This window comes from Osmerus eperlanus, chromosome 9 (assembly GCF_963692335.1).
Source record: "Osmerus eperlanus chromosome 9, fOsmEpe2.1, whole genome shotgun sequence".
Classification (NCBI taxonomy): domain Eukaryota; kingdom Metazoa; phylum Chordata; class Actinopteri; order Osmeriformes; family Osmeridae; genus Osmerus; species Osmerus eperlanus.
Window position 1 is genome coordinate 8,752,131 of NC_085026.1, and position 22,956 is coordinate 8,775,086.

General features: G+C 45.1%; 1 protein-coding gene across 2 annotated transcripts in view; it reads left to right on the forward strand.

The window, feature by feature from the left end:
• The window catches only part of cdin1 (CDAN1 interacting nuclease 1), a 60,241-nt gene that overhangs the window by 4,507 nt on the left and 32,778 nt on the right, over window positions 1-22,956 (forward strand). For both annotated transcript variants that reach the window (XM_062469434.1, XM_062469435.1), the window contains exons 3-6: window positions 6,531-6,576; window positions 7,617-7,681; window positions 8,634-8,694; window positions 12,443-12,515. In XM_062469434.1, the coding sequence (XP_062325418.1) occupies window positions 6,531-6,576; window positions 7,617-7,681; window positions 8,634-8,694; window positions 12,443-12,515 (245 nt within the window). The remainder of the gene's footprint in view (window positions 1-6,530; window positions 6,577-7,616; window positions 7,682-8,633; window positions 8,695-12,442; window positions 12,516-22,956) is intronic.

Here is a 22,956-nt window from a genome sequence, read left to right on the forward strand (position 1 = left end):
GTCTATGCTGAGTTTACAGCTTCATGTCAGCTTGAGGAGGGCCATGAATAATTGATGTGATCAATTACTTGATTAGGAAGTTCAAAACTAATACACTTCCTCACAGCAGCAGGATGTCCTGCTCCACCCTCAGCACCCTTCAGCCAGAGTGAGACAGTAAGACCCAGCTCACTGGGGCAGAAAGACCCAGGGAAGCTGGTGTGTGTTGGCAGAATGTGTTGGCAGTGATTACAAATGGTTCCTAAGTTGTCCCTACAGCACACAGCGTATGTGAATACGACTTTAATTCCACACCGTGTTTTTGAAAACACACCTTTTGTAATACACAATTAGACTCAGACACACACACATTCTGACAAACACACATGCCGAAAGGAGGAATTATAAGTATACAGTACAGCTAGGCAGCTATGCTGGAGTCTTTAGCCTCAGGTTCCGTTTGCATACTGGGGATCAGTTGCAAAATAGAAATGTAACAAATTGCCCAGAATGGTACAAGCGCTGTGGCTGCACTTCACAGAGTCGGCAGTTGGTCAACAAAATGTATTTTCTGGCCAGACCAGAGGAACCCCCCCCCCCCCCACGCAAACACACAATGGATATTGTAGAGCTCACTTTAGATTTCTTGGTGAAAGTTCACAGAGACGGCAGAGATAAGAATCACGCTATAACCATAGTAACACGCCGTAATTGGCTACTGCGTGTTTTCGTCACGAACGGCGTTGTAAGGAGCTCTGCCTTTCACCCTTGATCACTATTAGGACTGTGAGTGTGCTGCGGGCTGTGCTCTACACCACGCTTCTGTTACAGCCCTGACATCTTGGACACCTCTGAGGGCCCACATGTAAAGATTGGACTTAAGCAAGAAGGGAGGAGATGGGGGGGGTTGGAGGTCATATTTCCCCCTGTCAGGAGAGTTGTAGGTGGTGAGTTGCCCTGTTGTGCTTCTGTTCAAACCATCTCTGCCCCCCCCCCCCCTTCCCCCTTCCCTGCCTTCCATGCCACTGCTTGACGATGGCTTCCTCCCTTCCTCCCATAGGCCCTGGCTGTAGTTTATGGCCCTCATGGCCTGATGGAGTTCTGGAGGCGTTAACAATCACAATGCAGCACAGAAGTTATATCATTTGAATAGTTTTGTAGAAGAAATATGTTATATAAATACATTTTTAAAAGTCTAATAAAAAAATCTAAATAAACATAGAAATAGATGTGATAATACATATGGTATGTATGCCCACATACCTTGTATAATATGAAATAATTGGCCTGTTTGACAAGTAATGATTTTATTTTTCATTTACATTAACATTAGGCAAGACAGTTATAGATAACCTACTTGAATTGTAAACATCTTTGTTCATTAAACAAGTATTTGTTTGTAGCGACATGACAAGATGTAGCTTTATGTATGTGTGGCTTGTAGAGATGTATCCCAGTAAGGCTGTACATTAAGAACGAAAGACTTCTGTTTCTGTCGTTGATGATGGCAGGCTAGACGTTATGAAGAGACAGATGTTATCCCTCTCCTATCAGCATGTATAATTAGGTCAATTTGCATATAGTATTTAACCAAAACACATCTAGCACATCTTCCTCGTAAAATATTCGTTCAAGGCAAATAGAATACATTTTATGTCCCAGTTTAATGTGAGAATGTCTCTTGTTTGCCAAGCCTTCTTGTCACAGAGAAGATCATCATCATCAAGTATTTGCAAATTATCACACACATAGCATGTTTCTTCAACTTCAAAGGGGTCCAGTCGGAGTACAACCACTTTGGAAAACTAGAAGTCATAATCCCAACCCCAAAAAACGACAGAATACAGTTAACCGTAGAATAATCTGACCTGCATTTAAACTGTCAGCCAACGAAACATACCCATTCCTTCTAACCCAGCCTTAAACGTCTCCTTACCCAGCCTTAAATGTCTCCTTACCCAGCCTCAAACGTCTCCTTACCCAGCCTTAAATGTCTCCTTACCCAGCCTCAAACGTCTCCTTACCCAGCCTTAAATGTCTCCTTACCCAGCCTCAAACATCTCCTTACCCAGCCTTAAATGTCTCCTGACCCAGCCTCAAACGTCTCCTGACCCAGCCTCAAACGTCTCCTTACCCAGCCTTAAATGTCTCCTTACCCACACTCAAACGTCTCCTGACCTAGTCTCAAACGTCTCCTGACCCAGCCTCAAACGTCTCCTTACCCAGCCTTAAATGTCTCCTTACCCACACTCAAACGTCTCCTGACCCAGCCTCAAACGCCTCCTTACCCACACTCAAACGTCTCCTTACCCAGCCTCAAACGCCTCCTTAACCAGCCTCAAACGTCTCCTGACCCAGCCTCAAACGCCTCCTTACCCACACTCAAACGTCTCCTTACCCAGCCTCAAACGCCTCCTTAACCAGCCTCAAACGTCTCCTTACCCAGCCTCAAACGTCCTGAAAGTCATTAGTAGGAATATTGTCCATGCCTCAGTTAGCTTCATGCCCTGAAGAGCGAGGACATGCACCGCTCTCTACATGCAGCACCAGCTAACGCTAAGTACTGTCGCAGCATATGATCCCCCTGCCATTAGCCAGGTGGCTTTCATTAGGTAAATTACTGCTATCGTTTATAATTAATTATTTGTAAATAAGAAGATTTTGAAAATAATTGATAGCTTGTAGACATCCCCTCCCCCCCAAAGAATCTTGTTCTGGCTTTTTAGAGCATATTAAAAATGTAAACGGTATATGCTTGATTTAAGCATTATGAATTCAAATGTATTTTTGTTTTGTTTGTTGTTTGTTCTCCACTGCATCATAGACAGGCAGCATAGAGTATGACAAATTATGCGTGCTGACTTAATGAGCAATTTAGCCTATAATTCAATACAACGCAATGCTTCAATGTATAGAGAGCCAAGCTACCAATACGCAATGTATCTACAGTTAATTATAGCATAGGAACAGACATTCCACCATCATAACATCATGAAGCTCCTAATTGTTTTAATCAAATCTGGTGCTCCACTATTTTGGGTTCCATGCATATTAATGTACTGCGCTAGGTTATAAGGAAGGGTAATTATGTGGAGAGTGAATGATTCCCTAACTGCTCTTCTGTTACCTAACCTTCTGTCTCCCCGAGCCTGGATCCCAGACAGGAGGGAGGGTTTAGAGTATTCCTCAAGGAGAGGTCAATGTGTTTGTCACCATGTTTTTTGACCCTTTAACTTCTCAATGAGACCACAAGAGTCTGTTGAACATCATTCATTTCCTTGTGTACTTGTACCTGGATTGTTATGACATTTAATTGAAGCCAACATATACAGCTAAATATATGTACGGCCTATGTGAACATTGTGTGATAGGAGTGTAGGCACATGTACATTCTTTACTTTTGTCTCCCATAATGGCACACCAAGCAAATTGCAGGCAATGATACGCTACACTTCTGTGAATAGAGCAGGTCTGTAAGTGTAGAACAAGGCTCCATCTGCCTGGCTGTTTACTGATGCTATCATCGGCCAGGTCTTCCTACTCTTGGGCATTGTTATTGACTCTCACTGGAGGAGGACCTCATCAGATCTTCAGATAAGCTGAGAGGAGAGATGATGAAACCAACAACAATGGTTCCTACCTTGTCCTATCCCTCCACCTCTCTTTCCTTCTGTTGATTTGTTTGCCAAATAGATCTTTTTTTTCTTCTTTATTTTTGCTGCTGCTGCTGAATACAATAAGTAATAATCTATTATTTCAAGAACAAAACAAATCCCATACCAGCTAGTCGCAATCACACCTTTTTACAGTATGACCTGCATTGGGATTTATTGAATTACATACACTATTGAGTTGTAATTTACGTAGCAGCATGTGATTGGGGCTGAATGGAGAACCGTAATGGGAGGGCTTTTCCATCCATTTGTGGGTTATCACTAGCCCAGAATAGAACCACCCCCACCATAGGTCTTGCGTTATGAAGCAGGGAGGAGGGAGTGTGATGCTTCTGTGGAGCGAACTAAAAGATCAGACCTCTACTTGACGAATCAGCTTGGTGCTCCATACTTTAGCATGAAGGGAAAGTGCACCCTGGAGAGCACAGTTTGAATATACATGCAATAACTTACTATTAATGTCCATTCAATGGAAAGACCTATATACAATATGGCCGCAGCGAAAAACCTTGACAGACACTATAAAACCTGGACAACCCTTGGTTTGAATCGAGTTATTGAGCACCTGAATATCTACAGTATCTTCATTGTTTGCTCCTGAATCCTATCTTCTCTAGGCTACACTGAGTTTTCACTGGCGTGTGAAGTAGCGGAACGCAGGCAGAAGCAACAAAGAAGAAAAAACAAAGGCCGTGCCCCAAAATGTCTTCTTTAACCCCCTCGGTTTGAAACCGATATGTTTTCACAGATATTAAGAGCAGTTTGTATTCCTTTTCAACTTAACAGGGTAAAGATTTAGCAATTAGGCAGTAATCACGCTCATTATCCAGAGTAATCCATTTAAAATCTAACAGATGTCCGTTTCTACCGAGGAAGGAGCTGGGTTGCAGCTAGAATAGGCCCTGTAATGTTGTTGAAATGCTCAGGTGCAAGGCTGAAGTAGAAAGGAAGCGGGTTTCTTCCCTCCACCCTCTAAGTGTCCACATGTTGACAGTTGACTGTTTAATGGCCCGCTTAATTGCAGTGGCCCCACAGCCCCTACGTATCATTGTAAATTAACGCCAAAACGACTGTTTTCTTGGGTGTTTTTTTTTCTTTCTTTTTCTTTTTTCTCCCGTTTCTTTTTCTTTCCTTCTTTTTTGTTGTCGTTGTTGTTGTTGTCACTCACATGCGTTGTTGTTTACTCTCTCTTTCTAAAACTTAAATGAGTCGGCGTCCACATGACAGGGGCCGAGCACCCGAGAGATGAGCATTGTCGAGCAGGGGGCTCTGCTCCGTGGCCAGAGTAGTAAAACTGTTTACAGCTGACATCTGGAGAAGTTAACAGTGTGGCTTTTGTGGGGTTTAGTCATTATAAACTACTAACCTATTCCAGTTGCTTGAAAGCTTTTTATTAAGATATAAGGTCCTAGTCGAGACAAAAATCAATGCCGGAGATTCCTTGCTGGCTTTGTTTACATGTCACACGGTTATTTCATGACTGTGGCATGATTGATGCGGCGGGCCTATATGGACTCGATATTTCAATGCGCGGAGGAAGCCAGGGCTTCTAGTCAGTATTTACATACCATTCTCAGGTGACTTGTAAAGAAAAGTCCATTAAAGTTAACAATCAAATGTACTGAAAGCAGTATATGGAGACACGAAACCACCAGGGACCGTGCACAGCTGTGTGTGCGTGAGCGTTTGTGTGTGAGTGTATGTGCAGGCACAAGCATAGGTGTGCCTAGTTGTTGATGTGTGGGCTGGAAATGTGTACTAGGCAATTAGACAAAAACCTGTCATCGCTTTAGATTATTATTTTTTGGTTCAAATGGTGGGGGGGAGAGGGGGGCATAGGAGGGGCAGTGAATCCCCCATCAGAGATGCCTATTCTCCAAGCCCCCCCCCCCCCTCCCATCCTCCGCCAGGTGTTTGACATTGACTGGAGCTGGAGATGAATGTAGCTTATGGCAACCCATGGACTTGACCGGCTCCTGGGAGCGCTGGCTTCCTGCAGGGAAAGTTTCCACTTTCAAAGCCCATCAGCTGCAGAGTTCCACAACGTCCCATATGCCAGCACTGACAGTGAGACGGGCAAAATGCTCTAACACACACACACACACACACACGCACACACACAACACGCACGCACACGGGCACACACACATTCATTCAAACACACACTTACTACGCACACGTGCACATACACACATACACACATACTCAGATAGTCCTCATTCCCTATGGAAGGAGAGATCTTCCATCAGTCCCTCGCTCATCGCTAACAAACTGTATTTCAATATGTTTGCCACTGAGTGCGGTGTTCCCCACCGCTAATGGAATTGAACCCCATCAATTATTCACACAAATTTGCTTTGTTTCTCCCCGATGTTTTTTCCTTCTTTTTTTTCTTCCTTTTAGCTGGATTACAAGGTAACAATGCTGCATTTGCGGTTTTGCTACATCAGGCAATTGGATGTCCCCAAAATAACAACACCTATGTGGACACTTCGCTGTCTGTCTTTTGAGGTTGTGTGTGTGTGTGTGTGCGTATGGGGTGGGAGGGGGGGAGATCTGGGAGTTGGAGGATTGGGGTTAAAGATGGTTTGAGAAAGAGAGAGGGGAAAAAAGAAAGATCCACTCAACAACCTATATTTTCTCTCATCTCATACCACACACACTCACCCCCCCCCCCCCCATCCTTCCACCACGCTGAATGGCAGTGGTAGGAATCCTTTGTCGGAGGTGTTCATCTGGAACAACTTTGCCACACTTGTTTTCATGTTCTTTTAGATTACAGGGCAGGCGAAGCCTGGCTTTGAAGCTCCCCTCTCCCTTTGTCTCCGCCGCGACGCTCCCTGGTAATTAACTTTGTCCTTCTTTTATTTGTTCCAGTCACTCGCAGTCCACTCTTCTGAGCGTCTTCTCCCTGGAGTACCAGGTTAGAAGTTTTCTTCCTTTGTGAGCTCTGACAGGTGCCTAATTGAATGATGAATGTCCCTTTATTTCTTTGTAATTGAACTGCCAGCTCTCTGATTGGTTTGGAGGATGCCCACACTCCACCTCCCCCCCCCACACACACACCATCTCTCTCTCTCTCCCTCCTCCCTTCCTCTCTCTCTCCCTACTTCTCTCTCACGTCGAGGGTCTCAGTGGACGTCTGCCAAGCCTTCCCATCCATCTGTCTAATAACATCTAGCCCCTGCTTATTTCGCGGACCTGTAATAAATTATGCTAAACCATTATTATTCTGACAATAATAATTTCCCAGCGTAGTGCGGCTGCGTGCGCTAAATGTTTGCTGACTCGCACTGTCACTGCCGCTTTCCACAGCTGACAGGGGATGATGATAAATGGCCGCCACTGCCAATGGCAGAAGGCAGCACGGGCAGAAAATGGAGTCATTTATCATCCCCCTGACAGGTGTCACTCACACCGGCCCCCGTCTCGGTGGAATGACATTTTTTTCCCCTCCCCTCCATCCTCTTTTTTTTTGTGTAGTAGTTTTTAAATAAGTCTCTTTTTTTTCTTTTAAACCAATGCTCTTTCTCTCAATCCTCCCTGTGGTTCAGACGGCAATTGAATCACATGGAAATACGTGGGGAGCAGGAATAGGGTCATTGTTTGATCGAAAAAGGGGGGGAAATGAATACAAGGTTTTTGAGGAGAGAGAGGGAGGGGTTGGGTGTGCTGAACAAGGTTTCCTTGACTCACAGTGACCCTGGGCAAACTTATTGAGATTCAATTACTATGACCTCTCTCTCCCCTGCTCCTGTACAATGGAACAGCCAAAGCTGAACGAGTCTATGCATTTCATTCAGGAGCATATTGGAAGAAAGGTGTATGGAATTGCTGCTAGTATATGAATATAATTTAGCTTCACTACTTCGTAGTGTTTTCATCTTGTATTCAGCACATTTCTGTAAAATGGCTCGCCTGGGTCTGTTCTGGCCTAACAGTGTGGTGTGCTTTTTGTTCTAGAAAAGGACCAAAAGAACCATCTCACGACACCATGCCCCTGACGCCATCGAGGACTACTACCAAAGGTATTGCTCGCTCTCTCTCTGTCACCCTCTCTCATTTTCTCTGTTTCTCTATCTGGGTGCCCCCCCCACCCGTCTCTCTCCATCTGTCACCCCCCCTCCCCTCCCCTCCTGCTCCAACCCACCATGTCATGTCATTGCTCAAATCACGTGACAGGAAGTGGACATTGTCGAGGAGTAGGTGGCCCACAACAACGGATGCATAACGTCCTCATAATGTCCTCTAAACAAATCACCACCTTCGGGATTCCATCCAGATTGTCTCCCTGTGCACCTGCTAGCCCTCCACAAGCACACAGCTTTGATTCTCCTCCTCAACCGCGAATATGAGAAACACCCAGACAGCATTTGGGACATTTGCCTTACCAGGCTTATGATGGGCTGATTAGCCCTAATTCACTTGAAAACGGATAAACGAGAGAGAGAGAGAGAGAGAGAGAGAGAGAAAGAGAGAGAAAGAGAGAGAAGAGAGAGAGAGAGAGAGAGAGAGAGAGAGAGAGAGAGAGAGAGAGAGCTTCTTTGCATATCACAATTAGCCTTTATCTAGCTTATTAAGCCATTGTTCTGTGGGAGCGAGTTCTGGTAATGCCCTTCTAATCCACTTACGCAACAACAAACCTCAGAGATGATCTGGCGAAGATCTGAGGCTGCTTTGGTGGTTTTTCAGTTGGCGAGGGAAGAAAAGCCTTGTTGGGCGGGCTGGGAAGGCGTAGGGGGGTTAACTAACTAACTATCATGCTTGTCTGGCTTTAAGGAAATCTGAGGCTTCCAAGCAGTGCCGGGGTAACCACAGAGAGCCATATGCCACGGAGGGCAGAGTCATTAGGGACATCAACATGTCTTGGCTGGCCTGAGCTCCTCCCCCTCTCTCCCCTTCTGTCTGCTTTTGTGTATTTTGTATTTATTTTAAATAACAAAAATCCAACCGCTGCTGTTGTTGTTTGTTTAAATGAAGGTACCTGAGCAAAGCCAGCTCACGGCCCTCCAGCCCTGTCTTGTTGGAGCTGGCCAATGAGGTAAGGACTCAGCCTCACCTTTTCTCTGTTCACGCCTCTATTTTCCCGTTAAAGTGCACAGCAAATCCAGGTATAAGCATAATTATCCCTCGAACACTCCCATGACTTTTAAAGACCAGTTTGGGCAGCCCAACAGTTTGGGCTGTTTTTGATTTTGAACTCCCCTGTGTCTGCTAGCGATTATGAAAATTGGATAAATGGTTCAGTCTATTAACCAATTATTTAATGTAATTTGTCTTTAGCCCTTTTTAAGCAGATGTGAAAATACTTTTTGGTGTTTTATTTGGTCATTTTCCAAATTACCTTTCAAACCTGACACAGTTGCTATAGTCGCGACCTGCAAACAAGGTCAGTGTTCAGTTGTGCACAAAGTAGTCAATTGTACACATAAAATGTAGCTTTAAACCTATAATAATTTAGCAGTATGTGCTGACATTCAGAGCCTGGTTATGTGACGTTTCAAGAACAGATGCCGACTTGCTGGACAGAAGAGACAGATGATAAAAACGGGCTTCCATGAGAGAGAGAGAGAGAGAGAGAGAGAGAGAGAGAGAGAGAGAGAGAGAGAGAGAGAGAGCTTACTTGGAAGCGATAGCTCTGTGCTGTGGGCATTTAGCTGTTCCACTCAGCCGAGCCCCAGCATATCTCATTAATAAGAATGAATGTGCTCTCTGCGCCACTGTGTCCAGGGTCTCCAGTGCATTGCAGCCAGTCAGCAAATTAACAATTAACATTGGGTTAGTCTCAAGGTTTAATGGGAAGTGAAGAGGTGCTGGGAAGTCCATAGATGCCCTGCATTAAAGGTAGATAGTCTCACACCCTTCAAATTCTCCCTTACATGAAGGAAATGGAGCAGAAGGCACCATTAGAATAAAGCCTCCAATACGATGTTTACTCAGGTAATAGAATGAGATTTTAATATCTCCCCGGATGATTATAATATCTGCTCTTATTGCTTAGGTTTAGCTCAGGCTTTTTGCCATGGACCGATTCTCTTTCACAAACCAAATGTATGTAAATCTTTTTAGCGGATATTTGTATTTTTTTATTCGGTTTGTTTTGTTTTTAATTGTTTAGTTCTGGTGCCAGTGTCACACCTTTTGGTTGTTGGAAAGGCTCTTGTGTTTCTGCTTAAATCATTTAAAAGGCAATCACATATTTTCATTGCTGCGTATAATACTAAGCAATAAGATTCCAAGGGTCTTTTTTTTCTAGATCTAAAATCTGAATAGTTCACATGCATCACTGGCACCTCAAAGCTAACTGTCATTATTCATTCACCATTTAATTGACATATGATTTTTTTCCAAAAGGATTAAACCCAGCTTGGAAATAACTGTCTATGAACCATTTAACTGTCATTTTAATACGCTACTTAACATTTAAACCAAGCACTCACGGTTTCCCTGACTGCTAATTGATGTAGTCTCAGTCCTTTATGAGACACTATATCTCCAACTAGGGAAAATGATTAACATTGATGAGAACTAGCAATTTTTTTGCCGTCTTCTCTGAATATACAGTAGGCTTTATACAAGTTTTTTTTTTGGTGTGTGTGTGTGTAGCTTTTTATGGTGTCTAATGTGAGGGAAGGTTAAACACACTTGCTTTAGGCCAGAGGGCTCAGAATGTTAGCGTAACTCTTTAGCATAGGGGGCTAATAAAACCCAGACTGGAGTTTCTCTCTCAACGGTAATTATTTTCAGCAGCATTCAAGGGCCTGTGAATCTTAGTCACATGTTCAACTCACGACGTGCCTTGATCTGATTTGAGGAAGGGAAGGATGGACTCAAATGATTAATATGAAAATTAGGGAGATGCAAGCACCTGAACTAATCAGGTGGTCCTTATTCAGTTTGGGCCAGTGCCGGTAATGTCGCCATTTTTCATGTGTCAGCCCTGATGTGCGCTAGCAGGAGAGAGATGCTCTCTCTCTCTTCATCCAGCGAGTTCATAATAAGTGAATGTGGGAACGTGGGATCGGATTCTGGGGAGGAGAGAGAGCGAGAAAGAAACAAAGGGAGGGACAGTGAGAGAGAAAAAGAGAGACCGCGAGACAGAACGAAGGGTAAAGGAAAGAAGGAATGCCGAGAGATGAGGAGAGATAGAAACAAGAGTGGGAGAGGGAAAGAAGGAAGAGCCGCAGGCCATGTAGGGAAGAACCCCCTCTCCGAGCCTTAATGAAGATGAAGACTGTCTCCCCTGATCCCTGGAATAATTGTAGACATGTTTGGTCTTTTTGCCGGCTGCCTTTTGTATGCAGAATTATGGAGATGTTAACAAATACTACCGCTGGTAAAAGGCTTTGTACAAACCGAGCTCTCTGCTTCCAGCACTATTCAGAAGCTACAGAGAGGACATAAAACACTCTCAATACAAGCTGAGGGCAAATTCACATTTGGGGCCCCAATTATGCTAACAAGAGGAAAGATTTTCAGAGACTAAAGGAATACAGTGTTTCATAACAAAGAAGTTGGGAATGGTAAAATCTAGAAAGTGTGTTTTTTCATTTCATAGAGGAACCAGTTTGTATATGTATCATAGTAATTTAATCGTTTTTTTCATGCTGTATTCAATAAAAAAGGCTCGCTTGTGGTCGAAATATCAAAACTTTCTTTCTTAAAATAAGTTTTTAGATTTGTTTTAATTACTTTCTCCGGCTTTAATAAATATAAGAGGTGCGATATAAGAGGGATGAGGGCTTGAAGGTTGGCCATTGGATGCTCCAGCTTTGTGTCGGGGGCCGTGTTCTTCTTCACAATCAGTCAGGCCTTTCAGTCAGCCATTACAGCTCCTCTACCTGTCAGCCTTCTCCTTGATCTGCAGCCTAGGCCTGGCACCTCTCAAGGTGTCTCTCCTTCAAAGACGGCTTCAGCCATAGGACCTCTCCTCTCATCTCCTCCTCTCCTTTCCTTTCCTCTCCTCCCTTCTCCTCTCTTCTTCTCTCCCCCTCCTCTCCTCCCTTCTCCTCTCCCCCTCCCCTCCACTCCTCTCTCCTCTCGCCCTCCCCTCCTCTCCTCCCTTCTCCTCTCTTCTCCTCTCCCCCTCCACTCCTCTATTCTCCTCTCCTCCCTTCTCCTCTCTTCTCCTCTCCACCTCCCCTCCACTCCTCTCTTCTCCTCTCCCCCTCCTCTCCCCTGCTCTCCCCTCCTCTCCTGTGATATCAGGCACAACGCTTCCCACGGTCCCTCTGGTGTGTCTTGTGACTGGGCTGTTGCTGTGGTAATTTGAATATGATTAAAGCTCTGTGGCTCTAGGTTGGTCTTCTTGTTGTTCAGAGGAGATGATAGCGAGCCCCTTCCATCTGGTCCTCACAGAGATGAAGGCGTTTCACAGAGAAGTTTGGCTGTAAGTGGAACTCCCTTGTTCCCAGCAGAGAGGTTATGGCAATAAGAGCCTCACAAAGGCTAATTTAAGCAAGGCTTCTCAAAGTTGGGTCAAGGTTTTTGAAACGTGACAAAATAATTCGGAGCCATTAGAATCGTTATCATCACATTGCGATGTGACGTCAGCCTGAAAGTGGACTGGCAGTGTTATTCCAGCGGTGTAATTCTGTACTTCACTTAGAAGCATTCATATACATTTGAAGGGAGTTGTGGGAATGACTCTAATAGGTCTGACAGTACAATTGGGTCTCTTTAACTGTTCAGAAAAGGTATAGGCCTTCCTCTGTGAGCCTAGATAAGAGCTAGCCAAGCAGGGTAACCAGGCAGCTTGGCCCTCACTAGGTCTGTCGCTGTTCCCCCAGGTGGACCTCTCCCCTGCCCTCATGGCCCGCATCATCCTGGACCGCTTCCTCCAGGACCAGGAAGGTGGCGTGCGTGAGTAACACCTTGCTATCTTCTCTCAACCTGTCCTTTCTCTCATTCTCTACCTCTCAGTCCCACCTCCCCACCACCACCACCTAATTCCCCTACCGCACGCCCGCCCCACCCTCCCCCTCTCTAGTCTTAATAGGAGACAGGCCAGGAGACTGACAGTACTACCTGGGGCAGATGACTGACAATTAGGCACTGGGAAAGACCACCCACCTCTTAACTGCTTTTTAGATCAATGCTCGTTCACTCCGTCTGTGTTATTTATAACCTTCCCCTGATGTCACCCTCCGCCGCCCCCGTCCCCCTTCAACCCCTCCACACTCCCTCCTTCACCCCCGTCCCCCCTCCATGCCCCCGTCCCCCCATTGGACTCCGAGGAGGAAATGGAATTGAGGAGAGAGTGCGAAAGAAAAAGAAAACTGTTTCTACCTGCAGCTGACGGATAAATTGAGAGAAAGAGAGGAATTCCAGACCCAAGTTTTTTTTTCTTGATATTTCACAGAAATAGAAATAGATTATATAAAGAGAACTGTGTGGTTGAGTTGAGTTGGTTAGTCTGTTTTTCCTCACAGCGGGAGGTTCCATGAGTGGTCAAATGCAGTGTTGATTTGACCATTTAATTCATGTTATTTTGATAATATGTGGTGTAGATTAAACTGTCCCTGTTCTTACGTTGTAATTTAGTGTTAATTTAATAATATATTCAGATTGGTTCATGTAATCCTGAGAATTTTGACCACCAATGTTTAGATAAATAAACTAGACGCTTAAAACTGCTAACGTGCAGAATTATAACTTTGCCAGCATGAAATCGAAACAATATAATCTTCTTGTCAGCACACTGTGTAGCCACACTGACACAGATACTGACATTACTGTACAAAGAGCAACAGGATGGACAGAATTAAGTGCGCTGGAACCAGGAGGTCATTTGCCAACCGGTGAAAAGTTATTTTCAAAGTGTCATCCGCATGATTAAAACAGGTTGCTAAGTGAACTCTGTAGAGCCGTCTGTAAAAGGCATATGAGTAATATTCACCACCGTATTTCAAGTGAGCCGTGCCACCAACTGTAATTTTTCTCATCTGTCTGTGCTCCACACAGTACAGTCACACCATTAATGTACATTTGTCTTGTTGCTTTTTAAATATTTTTTATTAAGAAAGGGCTGGATGAAGTATAGCTTGTTTGTTGTTGGGTTGCCGCCCCGGTCGTCACCCTAGTGTAACGTCATGTGCTTTCTGAACACGACAGTATCGAAAACCCGGAGTATGTTCCGTGTTCGTCTGCATATTGGTGTAGAGGAGGTGGTTCAGAGACAAACCCTAGTGACGAGCTCCCCCACAGCAGCTGTCCTGGTCTAGGAGGAACGCTGCTCGCTGATCGTCTCTCCATTCTTTCCCTCGCTCGCTCTCTGTCACCCTCCCCCCCCCCCCTTCTACCCACAACCCCACCTTGTCTCTCTCTCACACGAAAGTACTCATACACAGAGATTAAATAGCACATCTACAGACGCGCCGTGGAAGACACACACCCGCGCGGCGTCGCTAGGCTCTTCATAACCGACTGACGCGTCTTCGGCGTCTTCCAATTTAATCAAGGGAGAGAGAGAGAGAGAGAGAGATGGAAGTGTGTTATTTTCAACTTGGCCACAGCGAAGCCATTTGTCAAAGTCAAGGCTGTGATTGCTTTGGACTCGCCGTTATCCGCCGCCTGTCACAACAGCGGAGGGTAGAGGCGTGTAGAACAAGGCTCTCTTCCAGGAGAGATTCACACAGCCTCCACATCCACACAGCACCACTAGAGCCAGCTCGCCACGCTCCCGAGAGGCCGTTTTTCTTTTTCTTGTTTTTTTTTTTTTTTTACAGCAGTTAACAACTAACATTTTATACATGCTATATTTCAATTTTATTTGAACACTGTGTACCCTAATGTTACGGGTCGGTTAAGTTAGTGTAATGCTGTTATCGTCGTTTTATTTTCATACGGGCAATTTTTACGGTTGTGTTTCTGTTCTTCAGAAACTCGCGCTTTCCCAGACAGTGGCCATTTTTTGTGTACCCAGTCAGCCAGTCAGCCAGACAGCCAGGCTGTAAGGCTTACTTCTAATTCTGACACCACCTCTGTTGGTTCCCTTCTCCATGGTGACCTGGCTGGCCTCTAGCAATAAAATGCTGCCCACGCGAGCTCCACGGTCAAGCCATCCAATCTCCCTGTGTGTATATTAGACTTCTGTAATGTCTTTCCATTATGAAACAATGCAAGGATAATTGTCTTTGCTGGCAATTAGCTAACAGGTTTGTTCTGGGCTATTGGCAGACGTATCCATCATTTGGCCCCCCACTGGACTACTACGCTTTCTTTAGTGCGAGTGTGTGTGTGTGTGTGTGTGTGTATGTGTGCAAGTGTGTGTGTGTGTGTCCGGCGGGAGGGCAGCAGGCGGACGGCGAAGATCAATAGACTTCTATATAAGGGACATTACCCCCACCTGGGTGAACGACTGGCCCTTGCCGAGCGATCTTTTCTTTTATTCCCTTTCTCTTTCCCTTTACATTTAAGAGACACAGGAATGGGGCCTCTGGGACTGTGGAATATATGTACAATCACAAGCCTCAGATCAATACAGAGTTTTCAATTGTTTTCAGTCTTTCCCTTGTTTTGTCTCCCCCCAACCCCGACGCCTTCCTCCTCCTTCTCCTCGTCCTCCATCCCCACTCTCCTCGTGCTGTTTCGGGGATAGAGGGAGACAGCATCGGTCAGTCCGGGCTACCTGGTGGCTTGTGTAAATCAATCGATAGATTCAAAGCAGTTTTGATCACATATTGAATATGATATCAACGTCCATGATGCAGCTGGGCTGCTGGGGACAGAGCAGGGTGGAGGGAGGGAGGGGCCTCACACCCAGGTCTCTCTGCTCCAGGTCCAGGGGGGTATTCCAGGTAGCAGGTTTAGTGAAAACTTTGAGTTGTTTAACCCTGAAAAGAGGCTTACTCCGAGGTTTCCGTTCCAGAAAGAGAGGTAACGAAACCTTTTGGTAAGTTTCCATGGTAACTTACTCCGTGAAACTAACCTGCTCGCTATAAGGTTTTCCATGCCAAACTCTGCGTTTTTATCTATCCCCTCCCTCTTTCTGAGCCTGATAGCGTTGGCAGACTAGGGATATCCTTTCCTGGTTCAGCCAACCGATCTCGAACAAAATTTAATTCGCTTAGTTATACGCCGGGAGAGGATTTTAAGACTGCGATTCGATGTGCTTTAATTCCCTGATGAATACCTAGGTTAACGTTACCGTTTCCCGTCACAATCTGTAATGTATTTTAGCAACATTGTCAGCCCTTAGGCCAACATCGCTAATGTTACTCGCCGTGGACGTGCACTCAGAACTGACCAAATGCTTTTTGGCACTGAAATAAAGACAAATAATTGAAATTGTATTTGGTCTTCTTCATTGCCTACAAATATAAATCTAACAATGAGTATGTTTATTGGCTATTGTTCCTATAATTTACATGATTCACCTGTGACCATGTACCATCCTGTAACTGGTGTTTCAGCAAATCTATTTCAACATTGTAGGGGGTCAATATTGGCCAAACAACTGAAACTAATTCCCTTATGGTTTGAAGGAAGATGGGAAACTGAACAGTGTATTAACATTAACCAAATAATGCCAATACCAATGGCATTACAGTTATTCGACTCTATGGGTTAAATCAGAGCAAGAATGGTCAAAGTAAGGTTAAATAATATAATAATTTAATCATATTGCAAATGAATGAAATCAATGAAGGTTAACTCTTACCTACTCTACCATGATTATTGTAAACTAGAGATAGAAAGCAAGAGGTGAGGAAGAAGGAGTAGGACAAGCCAGAGCTGAGGAGAAGGTCTCAGGAGATCAAGAATCCACAGATGCTTCACAATTCCTTTTATACCCAAAACAACTAATAACACCACAATCTTGACCCTTACTTATCAACATGACTAGCAATGCCACAGTAAGTTACACAATGATGTGACCTTCGGATTACTAGCCCGATTCCCTCACCGCTCAGCCACCTGACACCTAAGTACACCATCTCTTGGTCAAAATAGAAATTCAGCAAATTCAACAATTAATATTGATATAGATTATTGTTTCTACAATTAACATCACCTGTTACATGCATCCTCCTGTAACCGGTGTTCCAGTAAATCTTTTTCAAGATTACCCTTTATTCTTCTACCCTAAGTAGGCCTACACCATCTCTTGGTCAGTTTTTGGCAATTCTTCATGAGGTGCAATTTGTACAACTCATTTACTTGTAACTGGGAATACATGGGATTGCATTACATTTCACAGTTCCACATGCAGAATTCACCTGCCATTAAATGAACATATCACTGTATACTGCATCCATGCTCTGTTCAACAGGATCAGAATGTGCAAATCGTTTTTTATATTCATTATTCTCATAATGTCAGTGTAACTGACAATTCCACACAAGCCTGTAAATAAAAGTACATGGGGAGAGAACTACCAGTAGCTACCATACATAATTCTCTGCATCCATTTTCTGCGGCAGCAGTCAATGTCTCTTCGTCATCTTAATCATCATCGTCATCATCCTTTGATGAAAATATTAAGCAAATTACCAGAACTGCATTTTTCCATCTACGTAATATAGTCAATATAGCCAAAATACAAACATTCCTGTATTTTGTAGCAATTCAATGAGGGATCCCCTCATTGAATTGCTCCTCCCAAGGTTTCTTCAATTTCTTCTCCTGCAGTGAGTTTTTCTGGGAGTTTTTCCTTGTCTTCCTTGAGGGTTTAGGTTGGTTGAGGGGCAGTTCTATGGGCGTATGTGAACCCCTCGACATGCTTGCGTGTAAAAAGGGCTATACAAATACATTTTGATTTGATTTGATTTGAAAAGCATTCTGTTGGGGGAAACTGCTATTACAAGTTGAAATAGGCACCAATTGATATTTACTTTGTATCATGTCGATATATGATTAAAACCAAGGTGACTTCGAGGCTACAATCACAAGCATAGCTTAAGCAAAATATGTCTTACCTGTTTGTAGTATGTTTTTATATTTAATATAACATTGAACATGCTATTTTATTAAGTCTCCCACTTTTTCTTCTGTAATATTAACGGTATGGACTGGCTATTACATCAAATGTATGCATTGACTTGGAAGTTTGTCTCCCACGCCAATTGTATACGCTGCTACAGCCGTGTTGCTTTTTTTCCGTAATATGTGCTCAGATTGAACACAAAATAAAACTTATATCTGAAGTGTGGTGAAGTAGGACAAGGTTTTTTGTTGCTGGGTGCCATGGTTGATCCCAGTATCGGAGCTCCATTGATGTTGGCTTTTAATAGTTCTCATGCGCGCGCTTAACTCAGAGTTGACGTACTCCGAGTTGAGTTAACAAATTCAAATCAGCTTTTCTGGAACCGAGTTTTCAGAGTTTCCAATTTTAAAGTAACTCACTCAGAGTTCAGGGTTAGGCTCAGAGTTTGTTAAACCCGCTACCTGGAATACCCCCCTGGTCTCCTCGAATGCACGTGGATGCAGGTGGATGCACAATACCGGGCCACATAAATAAGGGTGCATATTGGGATACTCTCGGTTGGTACTCTGACTATCATAGCATATTTATGTGTTGTGTGTACATGCAATATACACACGACATAATACAATTTAAATATGTCCACATCAGAAACACAATAAATATGAATATAATTTTGTTGGGATGAGATTTTTTACACACTATAATGTCCATAGATTAATGTCTTAGTGTGTGTGAGTCCATACACACTGTGTATGGACTCACACACACACTATAATGTGGAGTATTTGTGTGTGTGTGTAATATGTAGTACATATATCATGATTTATATAGCCTACCCTTTAATGCGTGTTGCAATACTCGCCGCACACAGAGTCTTCGACGTTGTGCTAAGGCTCGCAGGTCAGCTGTTGACTATACTTGCCAACTTGCCCTTAGACCAGGGAGGAAGACGTGAGCTCTTTCTCTCTCTCATTTCCCACTCCATCTCTTTATTCCTCACTTCGTCCCTCCCCAGAAGTGAGCCGAAGAGCTTCTTGATTTCAAGAGTTTTTTTTTGAGGAGGCCATTTTTGTAGCTATTTGATATTATTCAGTTTCCAGTAGAGGCCTTGGATCTGATTAGCGCATCGCATTTCTTAGCTACTCAATCGCGCCGCCCACAGATTTACGGTCGTGTTCCGTCATCGCCGTCGCGGTGGCAAGGCCTACGTTTGATCTTAACGCCCCCCCTGTAAAACTTACCGATCGCTTGCGGACTGACGCTTTTCAACTCACTTCGTTATGGCAGGGCAGGTTGACTGGGAGCTCATGAAGCAGATGGATGCTGTGTTACCATGTTGTGCTTCCAGATTCCATGCAGCACCGTCGTGCCCCCGACTCCCTCCTCCCCAAGACGAGCCTCCTGTTTGCAGGCGATACAGCCGTGATGGGTGGGTGGGGGGTGGGGGCACTCTGCACACTCTGCACTAGCTGTTTGTTCTTGAATAATGAGAGTAAGGGCACTTCATTAGCAAGGAGGAAGTAGGGGAAGGAGGTGTGTGTGTGTGCGTGTGTAGGGAGGTTGGATGTGGGCGAGGTAAGCAGTAGTGTGGCACTTCACTTGACAAGTATACTAATTACTTATTTTCAGCAGAAGAGCTGCAGTCAGACCCTGCTGCCGTCTAATGGCCTGACCCACAGAGCTTCTCTGGAGTAGAGACAGCCCAGCCCTGTTATTACACACACACACCCTGTCGCACACACAAATACACGTGCATGCAAGCTTACGTGGACATGCACACACCCACACGAGTGCATACAAGCGTGTACGGACACACGCACACACAAACACGCATCTGCTCTCATTTCACCACTATCAGGAAAAATCAAGTGGAAACGGCTCAGTTCTGCCCCACTAACCTCTCCTGCGAGCAGGCTCCTCCCCCACCGACGATACCACCTCACATCACCAGCCAGCCCTCGCCCCGGCCTCGGATTAAGCCCCAGCCCCAACCCCAGCCCCAACCCCAGCCTTTCCACGATACGTTAGAAGACGAAAAAAAGGAGATGAGAGAAAAAACGACAGCGTTCTTTCTCCCCCCACCCTCCACTCTCCCATCTTCTGCTTCTTCTTTTTTTCAAAGCGGGAGGATAAATTTAAAAGGAGTAAATTGGAAAATCAAATGAGGGCTTTAGGCAGCCGCAGAGATTTGCAGAGCTGTCCGCTGGTGTCGGGGAGGCCCATCCATCATGTCCCACAAGTAGTCAATTCCTCTAGTATCTGTAAATGTTTTCAGATATTAGCCAATTTATATGCTCCGAGATTCATCATGGAAAATCAGCTTTAGCAGGCGCACATTATCAGGAGCCCCCGTCTCTCTCTCTCTCCCCTGCTCCATGAAGTTTGATGAACGACTGCCCCCCCCCCCCCCCCCCCCTGCCCCCCCATCCTCCTCAGCTCACTGGCTCGTGCATGGGAACGAGGGGGGTTGTTGGGTGGGGGGGTTATTGTATATATGTGTGAACGTTACACCCCCCCCACACACACACACACACACACAGCTACACACACGCAGAGGGAAAAAATTCTATATTTTTTAATTAATAAACAAACTTGGCTGAGAGCTCATCAGTGTCAGACCCAATAACTGTAGTCATCCTTTATTGTTGATTATGGTCCTCCCTCAACAAATGTTGCTTCCTAATGAGGTTCCTAGACGCTTTTTTAGATTTAGATAATGACTTTTTACACCCTGGTGAAAAAAAACAGAAAAACATGGTGAAGGCTCCGAACGGCGCCAGAAAAAAGAAACCATGAAAGGTTACTCCACGCTGTCGCCGGCTACTTTGTAGCGTCGGTGCTTTATCGTCGGTGCGGGTCGTGCATGCGCATGATACACCGATAAAAGGGTGTGTTTTGTTTACACTAGCTGTTTTTTCTTGAGCAAATCCCCGTGGAGGTGAGGTGTTTCACATCCACAACCCCCCTTCTCCCCTCCTCCTCACATCTACACCCTGTGATACCTCAGTCGCAATTTACACCAACATGGGACAATGACTGTATATTTGAGTGTATGTTTACAAGGTGTTAAGGCTGCAGGGCTTTGTTCTCCATATTTGAGACTGTAGTACTAGTCCCCCCCCCCTCATGTGTGCATGGTTGTGCAGCAGTTTGTGTGGGGAGGTGTCATAATGTGTTTTACCTCTGTTTGCCTTTGTGTGTGCTTGTGTATGTGTGTGTGTGTAGGGGGGGGGGGGCGGGGAAGGGTTGTGTTGTGTATTTTGTGTGTGTGTGTTTATTCTGTGTCTGTTTTCAATGCCTGTTGTGCACGTGTGTGTGTGTGTGTGTGTGTGTGCGTCTCGTGGCGTGGCGTGCAGCCGTGCGAGGCCGCACGAGAGTGATCTTGTGTCTTCAGTAAATGTGCGCCGATGTCGGAGGCTGCGACGAGGATTAGGAGAAGGAGGCGAGGAAGGCGGACGCAACGGGCATGTTGTTATTTACTACTTGTGTTTGGCCGTGACGGCAGCGGTGGATCCGGGGGCCTCTGCCAATGGCATCCCCAGACCTGTGATGAATGAGCATTAGGGTAAACTCATTTTAAAAGCAGGCTGATTTATTAGCGGTTCCCCAGCCCTCAATTTTCATTAGGTCAACACTCGGCTGAAAGCCTTACAATGTCAGCCGCAAGGTCACGCTCTTTAGGGCTATTTTAACCCCACACCCCTCCTCCCTCAGATGGGAGAGGAAGGAATAGGAGGATCTGGTCTCCCACCCCCTCACACAGACTATACACAGAGGTTGTGTATACCAGGATGAGGCTGGGTTTGGCCGTTATGTGAGACACCCGAACGTGGCAGTGCAGTGGTCAACCTCCAATTACGAGCGCCAGCGAGACAAGAGCTTTAACGGCCGCCGTTTTGCCTCCGGGGAAGGTTTATTACACTCACCAGTGTTTTGCAGAAGCAGCGTTGAATCTATAAAACTACCATTAGGAAGAGGGAGAAGAAGAAGAAAAAATCAATCAAAATGCCATTAAAGTGGAATAAGTTGCCAATATTGCTGATGTGGTCGCCGGTCCTTTGATTTTCTTTCAGATTATTAGGGCCGGTCGAGAAGCGACTTTGTTAAAGGAAAACAAGTGTTGTTGGGGAGTAATATGTCTCCCGGCTTCATAAAGTTTGCTGCCTCATATTCCGCCACTGAACCCCCCCCCCCCCCACCCTCCCACCCTCCCACCCACCCCAACCAGCTATATTGATTATCCATTATCATTTGTCATGAGGTTGTCCTAACTCAAGGGGAAAATACAACCCTCTTTCTTCATCGCCGTGCGCACGGTGCTGGGGCAGGTAATGGATCTGCCCGCCCGAGGCACCAATCTCCCAGAAAAATGAGGAGTAAAGAGAGGAAGCGGGAGCTCGCGCTTGAGAGAGAGAGAGTCTGAGAGAGAGAGAGAGAGAGAGAGAGAGAGAGAGAGAGAGAGAGAGAGAGAGAAGAGAGGAGAGAGAGAGAGAGAGGAGAGAGAGAGGAGAGAGAGAGAGAGAGATGAGAGAGAGAGAAGAGAGAGAGAGAGAGAGAGAGAGAGAGAGAGAGAGAGAGGAGAGAGAGAGAGAGAGAGAGAGAGAGAGGAGAGAGAGAGAGAGAGAGAGAAGAGAGAGAGAGAGGAGCAGGAGCACAAAGAGAAACGTTTGACACGTTCTCGCCAAGATCTCTCCGGAAGGAGCACAGAGCTTTAACAGAGACTAATATAGAGAGTCAGGTCTTATAAAACCTCTGTCCTTCAGGGTGACTTTATTTCATGGGAGGCCATTCCCTCCTCATCTGTTTTGTGTACACGTGTCCCCTAACACCCTTCACTATGGACACAGGTCCAGACGGACGCACGCCTGATCTTGTCAGTAGCGCCAGGCGTCTTTCGGAAGCGTGCCTACGCTGTGTATATATCATCAAAACGTCACACAATGATACAATCCATTTAATCAGAATGTTGTTGTTTTTTTTTTCTTCTTCTTTTCGTCGAAAATGATTGAAGGATTTTGTTGCCGTGGCAGTAATGGGGAATCCATCCAGTGGACTGTAGGGCTGATTTATACCGTTAGTGAAGCTTGAATGCGAATGAGAGATGCAGAATAGTCATCGTTCATAACATAGATAAACTACATGCAGCTCCCTGTGTTCGTGGAGTGTGACGTTTATCTATGGAACATCTCTGTGGGTTTCAGTCAGCCAGCCGGTGGACTAAAGCTTAAGCAGACAGTGTAAACGATGGTAAATCTGTCTTTCGGTGTCTTTATGTACTGATTTCATCATCTATCCATGTCTCTTTCTAGTACGAGTTTATGAAGAGTTTGGAATGTCTTCAGTACATGGTGTACCTAACCGGGTGTTTCAGTTTAG